The sequence below is a fragment of the Schistocerca nitens genome, chromosome 2, assembly GCF_023898315.1.
Source record: "Schistocerca nitens isolate TAMUIC-IGC-003100 chromosome 2, iqSchNite1.1, whole genome shotgun sequence".
Taxonomy (NCBI): Eukaryota; Metazoa; Arthropoda; class Insecta; order Orthoptera; family Acrididae; genus Schistocerca; species Schistocerca nitens.
Window position 1 is genome coordinate 759,487,691 of NC_064615.1, and position 14,091 is coordinate 759,501,781.

The 14,091-nt window shown below is 37.6% G+C and overlaps 1 protein-coding gene across 3 annotated transcripts in view; it reads right to left on the minus strand.

Moving 5' to 3' along the window:
- The window catches only part of LOC126236985 (sodium-dependent phosphate transporter 1), a 302,978-nt gene that overhangs the window by 18,578 nt on the left and 270,309 nt on the right, over window positions 1-14,091 (minus strand). For all 3 annotated transcript variants that reach the window (XM_049946708.1, XM_049946709.1, XM_049946706.1), the window contains one exon: window positions 530-798. In XM_049946708.1, the coding sequence (XP_049802665.1) occupies window positions 530-798 (269 nt within the window). The remainder of the gene's footprint in view (window positions 1-529; window positions 799-14,091) is intronic.

The window sequence follows — 14,091 nt, forward strand, 5'->3', positions numbered from 1 at the left end:
ACCCCCTTAGGAGTAGAATTTCAAACAGTTCCTTCTTAAAGGATCCCTGCAGTATAAGATCCACACCTTTTCAAAACTTCAAGTTTCTATCGTTAAAGGTATGGACTGAGAAATGATGAGGCAGTGAATAGTCTTGACTCTATTTCACCCCCTTAGGGGATTAACTTCCAAAAATAGTGACATGCATATGTTTTATTTCTAACAGAGAAGTTAAATACAAATTTTCTTTGATTTAGCTTAAAAAATGCTTTTTGTAATTAACAATACCCCAACAAGGCATCATTAAATGACATGTTATTGTCTTCAACTGCCGACAGTAAGATCACATAAGGAGAACAGGCACAGCAGCATTAGCTGTGAATTAATTTACTGTTACTATTAACAAAGGGATTAAACCGTAAAACCCTCTCCACACAGGTGCCAATATCAAGGTTAAGTGTAAATTTGTATTTAGAGTTAAATCTGTGACAGCCTTATTTCTAGATTCACTCTGTGTTAATCTATAACAAGATTAATGAGGATTAATCACCTTTGTAGCCCCAATCGCTGTTTCAGCAAGTAGATAACCATTCAGTTTAGTATTTGTATCATTTGGCTGAGGCAATGGAAAACAGTATGTAGTTTGCCCATTCCGGGTGCCATTGGCTGCATTTCCAGTGAACTGAACCATTTCATTTTCATCTTGGACCAGTTGCATTTTCTCAGGTTCAGAAGTTTCTGTTATGATTGGAAGGTTTCTTTTCACATCCTCAACTGAGATACTCCGTGATGGTTTGGGGCTTGGATCACGTGAAGATTCTGGCAAAGATAGAAATATATTAAGATACAATCTTATGCACACAATATTTTGAAATTATCACATAATTGCAACAACAACAGAAATAATTCATCAAGAGGAACTAAATCAAAACATAGAACTGAAAAGAAGTAGGAACTATAGCAATTTGTGTTCCTTTAATGGAGCTAAACAGCTGTTCAGGATACACTTTATACTCTCAAGGGCTTTGAAATTAATAATTTATTATACAGTGTAACTCTGTTTACTGATAATAAAAGAATGGACCACACAGAATGACCTAGTCAAAACAAAATTATGTATTCCACAATGCAAGACAATTTTCATTAACAGAATCACCTTAGTTCTTTTAAATTAGTGTATTTTGCTAAAGTGTTAGAATTATTTTATTGCTGGGTTACTGCAAAGCAGAATCGAAGTATTTAAGTTGAAAGATATATGTGAGTACAAGTGAGCACTGTAAAAGAACCCACATTTTTCTTTTGGAGAGCATCAGCCAACATCATAGGCTTATACCAGTTATTTGGATGTACCAAAGAATTACTATATATTTTTATGGTAGCCAACATGGCTATTCTTAATAAACTGATACAGTGAAATAAACGGCAAATTTAGTATTAATTACGTCAACTGAATTTTTATTATGCCAACGTACTATTTAAAACAGCAGATAAAAATTCTGCTTGATGCCTACCTAAGAGTGTCTCCATTCCTTCCAAGATAATTATGTAAGTGTAGACCAGATATGGCTCAAATTCAAAGATACAGTATCGACAGCAATAGATAGATTCATACCGCATAAGTTAATAAGAGACGGGACTGATCCACTATGGTATACTAAACACGTCAGAACACTGTTGCAGAAGCAACGAAAAAAGCATGCCAAATTCAGAAGAACGCAAAATCCCCAAGACTGGCTAAGTTTCACAGAAGCTCGAAATTTAATGCGGACATCAATGCAAGATTCTTTTAATAGTTTCCACAATGAAATATTGGCTCAAAATATGGTAGAAAACCAGAAGAGATTCTGGTTGTATGTAAAGTACACCAGTGGCAAAAAACAGTCAATACAGTCACTGCATGATTAGCGGTGGAAATGTTAGCTAAGATGGTGCCACTAAAGTGGAGTCGCTAAATACAGTTTACCGTAATTCCTTCACAAAAGAAGACGAAGTAAATATTCCAGAATTCAAAACCAGAACAGCTGTTAGCATGAGTGACATAAATGTAGATATCTTAGGTGTTGTGAAACAACTCAAATCACTTAAGAAAGGTAAGTCTTCCTGTCCAGATGGTATACCAAACAGGTTCCCCTCGGAGTATGCAGACACAATAGCGCCTTTCTTGCAATCATATACAACCGCTCACTTGATGAAAGGTCTGTTCCTAAATACTGGAAAGTAGCGCAGGTCACACCAATATTCAAGAAGGGAAATAGGAGTAACCCACTGAATTGCAGACCCATATTACTGACCTCTATTTGCAGTAGGATTTTGGAGCATATACTGTACCCGAACATTATGAATCACCTTGAAGAAAATGACTTATTGATACATAACCAACACGGATTCAGAAAATATTGTTCTTGTGCAACACAGCTAGCTCTTTATTCCCATGAAGTAATGAGTGCTGTCAACAAGGGATCTCAGATTGATTCCATATTCCCAGATTTCCAGAAGGCTTTTGATACCCTTCCTCACAAGCGACTATTAATTAAATTGCATGCATATGGAGTATCGTCTCAGTTGTGTGACTGGATTCGTGATTCCCTCTCAGAGAGGTCACAGTTCGTAGTGACAGATGGTAAATCATCGAGTACAACAGAAGTGATATCTGGCATTCTGCAAGGTAGTGTCATAGGCCCTCTGCTGTTCCTGATTTATATAAATGATCTAGGTAATAATCTGAGCAGCCCCCTTAAATTGTTTGCAGATGACGCTGTAATTTACCATGTAGTAAAATCATCAGACAGTCAATTCCAATTACAAAATGTTCTAGAAAGAATTTCTGTATGGTGCGAAAAGTGGCAATTAGCACTAAAAGAAAAGTGTGATGGCATCCACATGGGTATTAAAAGAAATCCGATAAATTTTGGGTATACAATAAATCGCACAAATCTAAGGGCTGTCAATTCGACTAAATACCTAGGAATTACAATTACGAGCAACTTAAATTGAAAAGACCACATAGATAATATTGTGGGGAAGGTGAAACAAAGACTGCGCTTTGTTGGCAGAACACTTAGAACATGCGACAAACCCACTAAAGAGACAGCCTACATTACACTTGTCCATCCTCTGTCGGAATATTGCTGCATGGTACGGGATTCTTACCTAGTAGGATTGACGGAGGATATCGAAAAAGTTCAAAGAAGGGCATCTCGTTTCATGTTATCGTGCAATAGGGGTGAGAGTGTAACTGATATGATACGCGAGTTGGGGTGGCAGTCACTGAAACAAAGGTGGTTTTCTTTGCAGCGAGATCTATTTATGAAATTTCAATCGCCAACTTTTCTCTTCTGAATGCATAAATATTTTGTTGACACCCACCTACGTAAAGAGAAATGATCATCATAATAAAATAAGAGAAATCACAGCTTGAACAGAAAGATTTAGGTGTTCCTTTCTCCCACGCACCATTTGAGAGTGGAATGGTAGAGAAGTAGTATGAATATAGTTCGTTGAACCCTCTGTCAGGCACTTAAGTGTGAATTGCAGAGTAACCACATAGATGTAGACATAGATGTACATTTCCAAGTCACGGCATCATCACAGCTTTTTCTTCTTATGTAAGGACCTTTATTACAAAGATGACATAACAACATAACAGAAAGCCCTGATGAAGGTGTGACTCTCAAATGCACTCTGGCAGAATAAAAATGCTTTAAGGACAGTAGATGAAATTTATTAACAAGTTTTCAATTAACATATATCATTCAAAATTATTTTAGTATTGACAGCAATAGAACAAGAAGTTGAAGAGACTAATGCAGGGGCACACCATATTTTCAGCCAATCACCCAGAACTAGCCACAGTAAGCACCCATCATTGCCGAATCTTCACCCTCCATCATTACAACTGCACTATGTTTCAGTTACAAGACACATGGTTTTCTGTGTGGTATGACTGTATGTTTTAATATCAACTGGTTACGAGTGTTCATTATTTTATTTATTGTTACTATTGATCGTGTGTTTAGTGAGGTACCGATCAGTGTCAGAGGAAAGTTCATCAAATACTGAGAGTGTAACGGTTCAACATCACCCTATTGCCCAGGAAATCACCACCATATTAAAGTCAGCTAGAGAAATGGTAAACACATGGCATGTCTACTTTGAAATGAGAAAGATAATGGTTCTCTGCTTCTCTCCATTAGTAAGATGACCAAAGAACTATGGCAAGTTCAATACAAATATAAACATTGTTGTAATATACTGTTGAAGAAATGTTTAAGGAGTAATCTCAAGGAAAAGAATGTTCAAATATGCAGATTGCTGATTTCAAGTCATTTCCTGGGAATGTAAAATTCATGATGTCCAATATTATTAATGCAGAAAGAAGCAGCCAGTGCTTGGAAAATCATTACCTTATATGCATGGTATGGCATTTTTAAGTACACGGTGTATACGGGGACAGAGAAAAAAAATTCCCGGATTATTCCCGGATCTCCCGTTTAAAAAATATGCTTTTTCCCGGGCGAATATACACATTTTCTGTGCTAAGTGACAGTAGGTTTTCCGTAGATTTTCCCTCGGAACTGTAAAATTTATCAAACATTTGAATGGTTAACGTTTTATACAATCGCGTAGAATTTCCCGGAAAAAAAGGAAAAGACGGGGCAGAGAAGTTTTGGAGAGACTTTAAATAAAAAAAGGGAGAGAAGTTTTGGAAAGACTTTAGATTTGCAGCAACATATATGCTGCATATTTTCGTATTACGAAAGTATAAATTCGAATTGCACCAAACACAGCGCGTTAGTTTCCGGAGCGTTGAAACCGAGGTTGCGATGTCCTTTTGTAAGCTAGTCATATCTCAAGCCACGAGATCTCGCCAGCCGATGACAGCAGCTATTGAGAGCATAGGACACGTGTTATAGTCAGCCAATAGCAAGATCACTGGTTACATAGCGCGCGAACATGCAAGAGGAAAAGTTAATGGTTTACATTAATTTACACAGTACCGTATATCTACAAGAAAAGCTAAGCTTTCACTTATAATATTGGTCTCTAAGCTTAACACGCTACAACAGAAGCTAAGCTTTCATATGTAATATTGATCTTTTTTGCATGTGTTATACTTTAAGATACATCACACAAATGTGCCAGTTAATTTAAAATTATGACATAAATGTCTCGGCTCAAACTTCTTTTAAGTGGCTGGTCCTCAAACTGTTCAGTTTCGAACACTCTGCGATTTAGATATCCATCCCACTTTCTCACACGTAACATAATTCATCTTGCATAAAAAGAAATTTACTTTGAACGTAACGCTTTTGTAACCACCGTTCGCAATACTATCTGGAGACTGTTAGAAATAGGTTCGATTTACCAGTTGCCACAGAGCGTCAGAAAACAGGCATTGTGCGTGTGCAACTGCAGTGGTGTAGGAAGCCCGCATGTTCGTGTGTATAAAGCACTAAGAGAAGTTACTTTACACCATAAAAGAAACAGGGCATCATCAGAGGATACTCCAAAGAGCATTGGAATTTCGTAAACCCTACTAAAATACATAATTCGACTTGTAGTGCAAATTGGCTTTTTCCAGATTCACAATGAAGTAGGTCCCATCTGATATTAAGTTTTCAGTGTGGTTTTCTTGGAGTACCAGTACTCTACGATCTCATTTTTGGTTCTTTATTATGGCATAATGCCATATATGGCAGAAGATGATAACGTGCACTTGAAATTCAGCGAACAGTTGGAACTAGCCAATACTGTAGAATGAAACACTTCGTTTCAAATAAAATGATCGCCTCAGTGGAAAGATTAATAAAGCCAAATTTCTTTAGCAAACTTGCAAAAATAACTTCATTGTTCTGCAAGGCGATTAATGCTTGACTGCTACTAATTTGGAAATAAAATAAAATCAGAAAACTGAAATTAATAATATATTTTTACCCTCCCTAATTATGTGAATGTATTTTAATTCACTTGATAGCTTCCGGCCACAGATCAAAATGGTTCAAATGGCTCTGGGCACTATGGGACTCAACTTCTGAGGTCATTAGTCCCCTAGAACTTAGAACTAGTTAAACCTAACTAACCTAAGGACATCACACACATCCATGCCCGAGGCAGGATTCGAACCTGCGACCGTAGTGGTCTCGCAGTTCCAGACTGCAGCGCCTAGAACCGCACGGCCACTTCGGCCGGCTCTGGCCACAGAAATCCGTTTTGTTTTCATTTGAGCTGTACACGAAGAGAAGCAGCGAAATCACTTAACGTAAACGCGGGTCACGTGGAGGTTAACCCCCTCCCCACTACAACTCTGTGCAAACATGAATCTGGCAGCTACGGCGCGCGAGAAAAATTTTTCTCGTTTGCATCTGGCTGCTTGCTGCTACTACCAATACAGCTAACAGGCAAACTTCAAGTAGCGGGAGAAGGTACTGCTTATACGTGAGTCAAATGCGCATGCGCAACAGACCGCTGGCAATTGGTCAAACGAACCTAATATGAACAGTTGTGACGTCATGCTCATAGCAAGCAGTTTATTGTTAAGAAGAATTACAGTCTGCGCCCTGCGGCCTTTGACATATTTTTGCTATTTGCAGACGCTTGTGCGTGCACGGTGTTTTGTTGTTGTAAATTGCACATTTCCTTTGCCACTATAGTTTAATTTTTTTCCTTCTCGTTTACATTTTATTGCTGCAGTATCACTCTCCAGCAGCAGGATACAATAACATTCTTTGCTAGAGAATCAATTCTGCAGTCTAAATTACAAAAATTTAACAAAGCTAAAACAATGAAAACTTCCCGGAATTCCGAAAAATTCCCGGATGAAAAAATTCACGGGTTTTTCCCGGATTTCCCGGATCGTTTACACCCTGTAAGTAAGATATGCGACAAATTTCAATGAAGCGGTATGGCTTGATGAAACATGGCTTTTTTTCTGGGCACATTCTCAAGCAGGGCTATGAGAATTGCACAAAGGAATAGCTTCACTGACTTCATGCAAGGAAGATGGGTTACTACTGGTGCATTCAAGCACCTTGCCACATTCTCTCCCAAACTTTTTTCCTGATTTTTCAACCCAAAAGACAGAAGATTATTATAAAAATGACTGATGATATGTATACAGAAAGTTATTTGTGGATTTGTTAAGGCCAAACCTGAAAAAAAGCTGTCAACAGTACTGTATCTGGTGATGCTCCTTAGAATTTTGCTGTTGTCAACAAAGCATTACCATCAGTAAACATTCGAGATGACGGTGAGTCAAATCCATCTCCAGCCATCCAGATTTAGGTTTTCCACGATTTTCCTAAAAGGGCCCAACTGATTTCCTTCCCCATCCTTGAAACATTCTGACCATGTGCTTCATCTCTACTGACCTCAATGTTGATGTGACATTAAACCCTAGTCAGTCTTCCTTCCTTCCTATTTAATATTTTCTTGTCTGTAACCAATACATCTTCATGAACCACAGTTCCTACATAAGAAATTTGTGAGGTAACAAAGACATATAGCACACCAAAGAAGCTGTGATGAAACAATGCTGAAACCTGAAAGGAAGCAATTGATGTAGTAAAAGTAGGGCCAAATAAAACAATTTTGGAGAAGAATATGAAGAAAAAAATTATTTCATTACATAACACCATGAACACTCCAAGTATTTATGACAACAAAAAGAGAGGTCAGTAGAGTACTTCCATTGTCACCACAGAAACAACACACAAGTGGGTTCAGCTGTATGTTTGGAGTGTGCAGTTTACAGTGGTATATGGCTGACTAATAAAATAAGATATTTATAAGTTTTGATATTTCAATGAGACAATTATTTTCAGCCATAGCCAAATAAAGTTCAGCACAGTGATTGAAGCTTAACCATTCACCCTGACAAACACAAAAGTTTTATTTTTATATTTGTTACGTTAGAGAATAGTAGGTTGATTGGAGAACTTAATAAAAGGATGATTATGGAATACTAATTATTAGTTACTTGTAAAGAAACCAAATGGGCATCAGGAAGCCTCTTTGCATGTGCTAGCGGAGTATTAATGTCCTACCTAGCTCACATTTCCTTGTGTGGACGCTCCCACATAGTTCCGGTTCTGGGCAAATAAAATATTTACATCAGTTCTCCACATATTATTAAACATTGTTGTAGTAAGTGAAACAAATGAAAACATAGTTCAGCTCTTACAGAACGAACTAATTTCATTTCAGTCTCTGTGCAGTGAATAGTGCAAAGTTAAGTTTTAAAGTCATGGACATGTACCCCGAGGGAAACAGCTGTACCATATGCTGCCATCTGCTCCTATCAAAGAGTCAATCATTAAAAATTTTGAACAAAGTACAATGTCTATTAATTTTTCAAAACAATTTTGATTTTTTGTATCAAAACAAAACATTTAACTTGGTGAAGGTAAGTCATCAAGGTGACTACCGAAGTTTGTGTGAATTATTTCTCTGTGATTATTTACACATAAAAGAATAGGCTGATTAATATGCAGCCACTACTGAATACTTTATCAGTTAGAATATTGCCTTTTCATCTTGGAGACATGAAAAAATTATTGATGACAAAGAACGAAAAACAGTCTACCAGATGAATGGAGTACAAACTCATTTTTCCTATAAAACAAATTTTGTACCATACCAAGGCACTGACACAAATCAGCACACATATATAATCTGCCAAGAAAGCTTAACGCAGTTACTGTACTTAATCTGAAGCCCAAAGCATACAAGCATTACACATTCATTTACGGCCACAATTTTGTCTACATATAACAAATCAAAATTAAGGCATAAATAGAACTTACAACTGAATGAGATAAATGATGAATTGTGATTTTATTTCGATGTTGGAAAATACGTTTTGCCTTTTTAATGTAGCAAAATCAAATACAAAGGATGTGAAGAAACAGATGAAATTATCATGCAGCACAGTTCCTCCTCAGGCAGTTTTTACTTACTTTTTTGTTTCTTTTAAGCAATGTGATTCGGACACAGCCATGCACATCACAGTATGTCTAAGGCATATGTAGCTACTAACAATAGCTCCCAACAGACTAAAAACAACACCACTCAGCAAAACACACACATATTTTGTGGCAAGTATTAGTATATCCAATTATCTTTAAAAATTTGATGTTGTGACCCGTATTTCTGACATGTTTTGCTTCTGTTAGGATCTCCCCTCAATGAGTTAATGGAATGAACAATGCAATTAATTTAATAATGACCATTTAACATCTTGCCACTAAAGCAACACAACTTTTTACTGGTGAGCATCTCTTCAATTCAACAGTTTAACACGTTCAGCTATGTAAGTCGGAGCACTACTACTTCCAACAAGCAATGTTGTAAAATGAGAGTATTAGTATTTTCTTCAACAATATACAATAGAATCAGAAATATAATTTCAGTTCTTTGGCACAACTACAAGAAGAAATTTATAAATAAACAACCCTTTTTATTTAGAATTAAGTAAATGCAAAACTCATTCATTAGGAGGATGCTAGTGATGCTGAGCTGATCTACAAAATAAATACTTTACAAAATGCTTGCATGATCCATTCTCAAGTATTGCTTTTCTTATTGTGATCCATATTAGGTCCAATTGAGTGATTTGTTATAAGTTAAACTGGTTAGTAGTGAAACATTACAGAAGCAAGTAAACCGATAGGTTACACTGCAAGAAATGTATAGTGAAGCAAATGAAGGAGTGGTCTTAAAAATTTGTAAACCCATCTTTGAAGAAGATACTACTTGTTCTCCCACACATGTAATGACTAGAGATTAAATCAGAAACATTAGACTACATAAATGCAACTTTTCCTTCCTCCCAACATCTGTGAATGAAGTTTGAGGGAGAGGGAAGAAGGGCATTACAAAAACTGACAGAAGTATGAATGAAATACATTTTAACTTCTATTTGCTTAAGTTTCTTTCACCTACTTGTTACAGAAGAAAAGGTCAACAATGCAGAAATCCCTGAACGATGCATGAGAATTGATTTTTTAAAAACACAGTTAGTGTGTAAGAAATAAAGTGGGAAAAACAAAGCCAATGCAATGAACTGCACACAGACCTTGCACAGCGAAAATTTCTCAATGGACTCACATTCCTAATTTTTGACTGGGCCAAGATGGATATAAGAAATAGTTGTAACAGATTTCCTTCATCTGTGAAGCAGAATGTATACATTGTTGTGTCAGTATTATCATGTGTTCTTCATTTTGTTCACTTTTCAGCTGCACAACACGAATTACTGACACAGTCATGCATTACTGCACAATACTGTCTTCATTAAACTAACTTGATTATAACATTAACATATGGAAATTACACTCCAGTTTTACTTTATGAACTTTATAATTACCTTATCATATAGAGAATGAATTCATCCTTTTTCTTACCAAGACTTAATTTTGATTGACTAGCTGTGGGAAACACTTCAATGGGCCATACAAAACACAAAATGGGCAATAGTAGACTGGAGGCACACACTGTGGTCAGCCAAGTCATGATTTTGCCTTTGTTTCTATTGATACCTGGCACTGAATGCCTCAAAAGCACAGTGAAGGATTTTACCTGCAATTTATGGAGCGGGTAGTCAAGGCCCAAGGTGTTTCGGTGATGTTTTGGAGATGTTCTTTGCACCATGGCTTTGATCCACTCATTCAGGTTAATGTGAAGATAAACCAGTATGTTTTATTTCAACATTCTTGCTGACTGTTGTGCTTTCTTCTAAATCTCCATAATGATTGCTCTGTGGACACTCCTATCTTCGAAGATAACAACAGCTGTGTTAAAAGGTTTTCTGACAAACACCCTGGCACCACATTGCACCTTGAATGACTCTTCTTAAATTATCTATATTCATCCCATCCATGTGCCTGGGACCATTTGGAACAGAAGAGGAACAGCAAAGGACTTGGAATAGCAGTTAAACGGAATGGACAGTGTCTTGAAAGGAGGATATATGATGAACATCAACAAAAGCAAAAGAAGGATAATGGAATGTAGTCGAATTAAGTCGGGTGATGCTGAGGGAATTAGATGAGGAAATGAGACACTTAAAGTAGTAAAGGAGTGCCGGCCGAAGTGGCCGTGCGGTTAAAGGCGCTGCAGTCTGGAACCGCAAGACCGCTACGGTCGCAGGTTCGAATCCTGCCTCGGGCATGGATGTTTGTGATGTCCTTAGGTTAGTTAGGTTTAACTAGTTCTAAGTTCTAGGGGACTAATGACCTCAGCAGTTGAGTCCCATAGTGCTCAGAGCCATTTGAACCATTTTAGTAAAGGAGTTTTGCTATTTGGGGAGCAAAATAACTGATGATGATGGTCGAAGTAGAGAGGATATAAAATGTAGACTGGCAATGGCCAGGAAAGTGTTTCTGAAGAAGAGTAATTTGTTAACATCGAGTATGGATTTATGTGTCAGGAAGTCATTTCTGAAAGTATTTGTATGAAGTGTAGCCATGTATGAAAGTGAAACGTGGACGATAAATAGTTTGGACAAGAAAAGAATAGAAGTTTTCGAAATGTGGTGCTACAGAACAATGCTGAAGATTAGATGGGTAGATCACATAACTAATGAGGAGGTACTGAATAGAATTGAGGAGAAGAGGAGTTTGTGGCACAGCTTGACAAGAAGAAGGGACTGGTTGGTAGAGCATGTTCTGAGGCATCAAGGGATCATAAATTTAGCATTGGAGGGCAGCGTGGAGGGCAAAATTCGTAGAGGGAGACCAAGAGATGAATACACTACGCAGATTCAGAAGGATGTGGGTTGCAGTAAGTACTGGGAGATCAAGAAGCTTGCACAGGATAGAGTAGCATGGAGAGCTGCATCAAACCAGTCTCAGGACTCAAGACGACGACAACAATGGCATCTCATCAATGAGTGGCTTCGGCTGGGTATGCCATACCTACAGAAACTTATGGACCCTGCTCCATGCCAAATGCTGTGTCCTGGGCTTCAATAATTTCTTTGTTCAGTCTGCTTGTAATAAATGGGCAAAGACTAAATCTCGTTAGATGCACATAGCAAATAATTAAGCTAGAGCCTATAGGAGCAGCACCTAGTACTACTACTCATTTTATTGATTGCAAGATGACAACTTTTGAAAATGTGGTGACAGCAGAAAGGAAAAATATGTGATGTACTATGCAAGAGTTTTTGTGCAGGTTACAGTTACCTACAGAAGAACGCTGTCTACAAGCACAGACAACAAGCACACCCTGAACTGATGGCTAACTTAAGTGCTGAGACCCCTCTTACACTTCATACTCTGAAGGTGATTCAACAATGATTGAGTCACAATGACTTAAGATTGCAGTTGACATACATTTTTAGAATTACAAGTTTGTCAGAGGATAAGCTTTTCTTTGTTCATTGCCTGGATCACAAGGAAGGTATAAATCTACACACTACACCCTAAAATGGTGCACTATTAGTTGTAGTGGTGAATGTGTGAAATACATTGATGTGTGGCATCTGCAGCACTTATCAGTCACAGCTGTACAAGATTTAGACAGGAAAATGGAGCACAATTTGGCTACTTTAATCACGTACAGCTATTTGTGGAGCCAAAATGGGATTATGAAACCTTACAGCTTTCAGTGTTTCAGAGAAACAAAGGTGAACAATAATACAACTCTGTCTAAATACCTCATAAGGAGACACCTGACCACGACAGGGGGGGGGGGGGGGGGGGTCAAGCAACTGCTACATGCTACACTAAATTAAACAGTGTAAAGTGGTCTGCAAATGATCTGCACAATTTGATTAATTTCACAAAGTCTTCATAATGAAATGCATTTCCAAGTGCTACAATCACTGGAGAAGTAAAGAACACAAAGAGTTAATGGCAAGGAAAAAACTATTTTCATTGCAGCAGCAGTTTAGGCAGTTTGGTTCACTCTATCTCAGTCAGATCTCATATTCCAGCTTTGATGGGATAGTTCAAGGGTGAGAAATTTGGACACACCACCCTCAAGATGTTGAGAGCAGTAAGCATGGGGAATGGGTGACTCCAATGTGTATCAATCACAGAATAAAATATTTTAGTCGATTAGTATTCACTATTTGTTTAGATATGCAACCTAGTGTGAGGATTGCCAATTTTTCATATATGAAAAAATAAATCAAGAGTTGAAGGTACCTAGGAGCATTTCCTATGCCTATGTTAGATAGTTATATAAACCATTACTGTCTCCAGCATTTAGATCTCCATCCACATGAAAACAAGTGCAAAGTCAGGTACAAAAACAGACACTGAAAGCAGAAAGCAGTTCAAACAATTACACTATGTGCATTTTTAAGGTGGCAGGTGACATACATTGTTAAAATTTTATCTTCTAGCTCATAAGACACCAATTTTGTCTGATGCAGATTCTAGTTTGGAAGATGCAAAATGTACAGTCTGATCAACAGAACCTCCTTCAATTACAGATGTCTATCCACCACATTCCCTCCCATGACAAAATGAGAATGCGAGAACAGAGAAAAATCTCATCAATAAATGACTTTCTGCTCCAGTAAACACAAATGCTTCCTGGATGAATGCTGTAAAAATTAGATTTTAACATAACTGAGATCACTGTGCTCTCCTCTGCAAGAAAGGGTTTGATATCGACATGATAGATTACTAGAGAAGCGTTAACCCCAGCTCACAAATAACTTTGTAAATGATGCTTTATGCCTCACTTCTCTCCACTAATCTAAACACAGTCACGACATCAGTGTACGAGTCTCAAAAGATTACCATATATTCACAATACATATTAGTTACTGATACTGTAGTCTCACTGACAGCATCATACCTCTCACCAACAGATGCTCTTTAGTAGGGAAGTGCTATTGGACTGTTACTACGAGCTGAAGAGAGCCTCACATTATCACAAAAATTCTACCATCCCAACACAGACCATAGTTCACACTTCATCACTTTTATGGGATCATTCTCACTCATTTCATTATAATATCCTCCTAGATAAAGTACAATGAAAATAGCCGAAAATAGCTAGTGATTTGCTCTGCAGACATCCCCCCCCCCTCCCCAACACACACACACACACACACACACACACACACACACACTTTTTCCAAATCTAGGTCAACCTCTT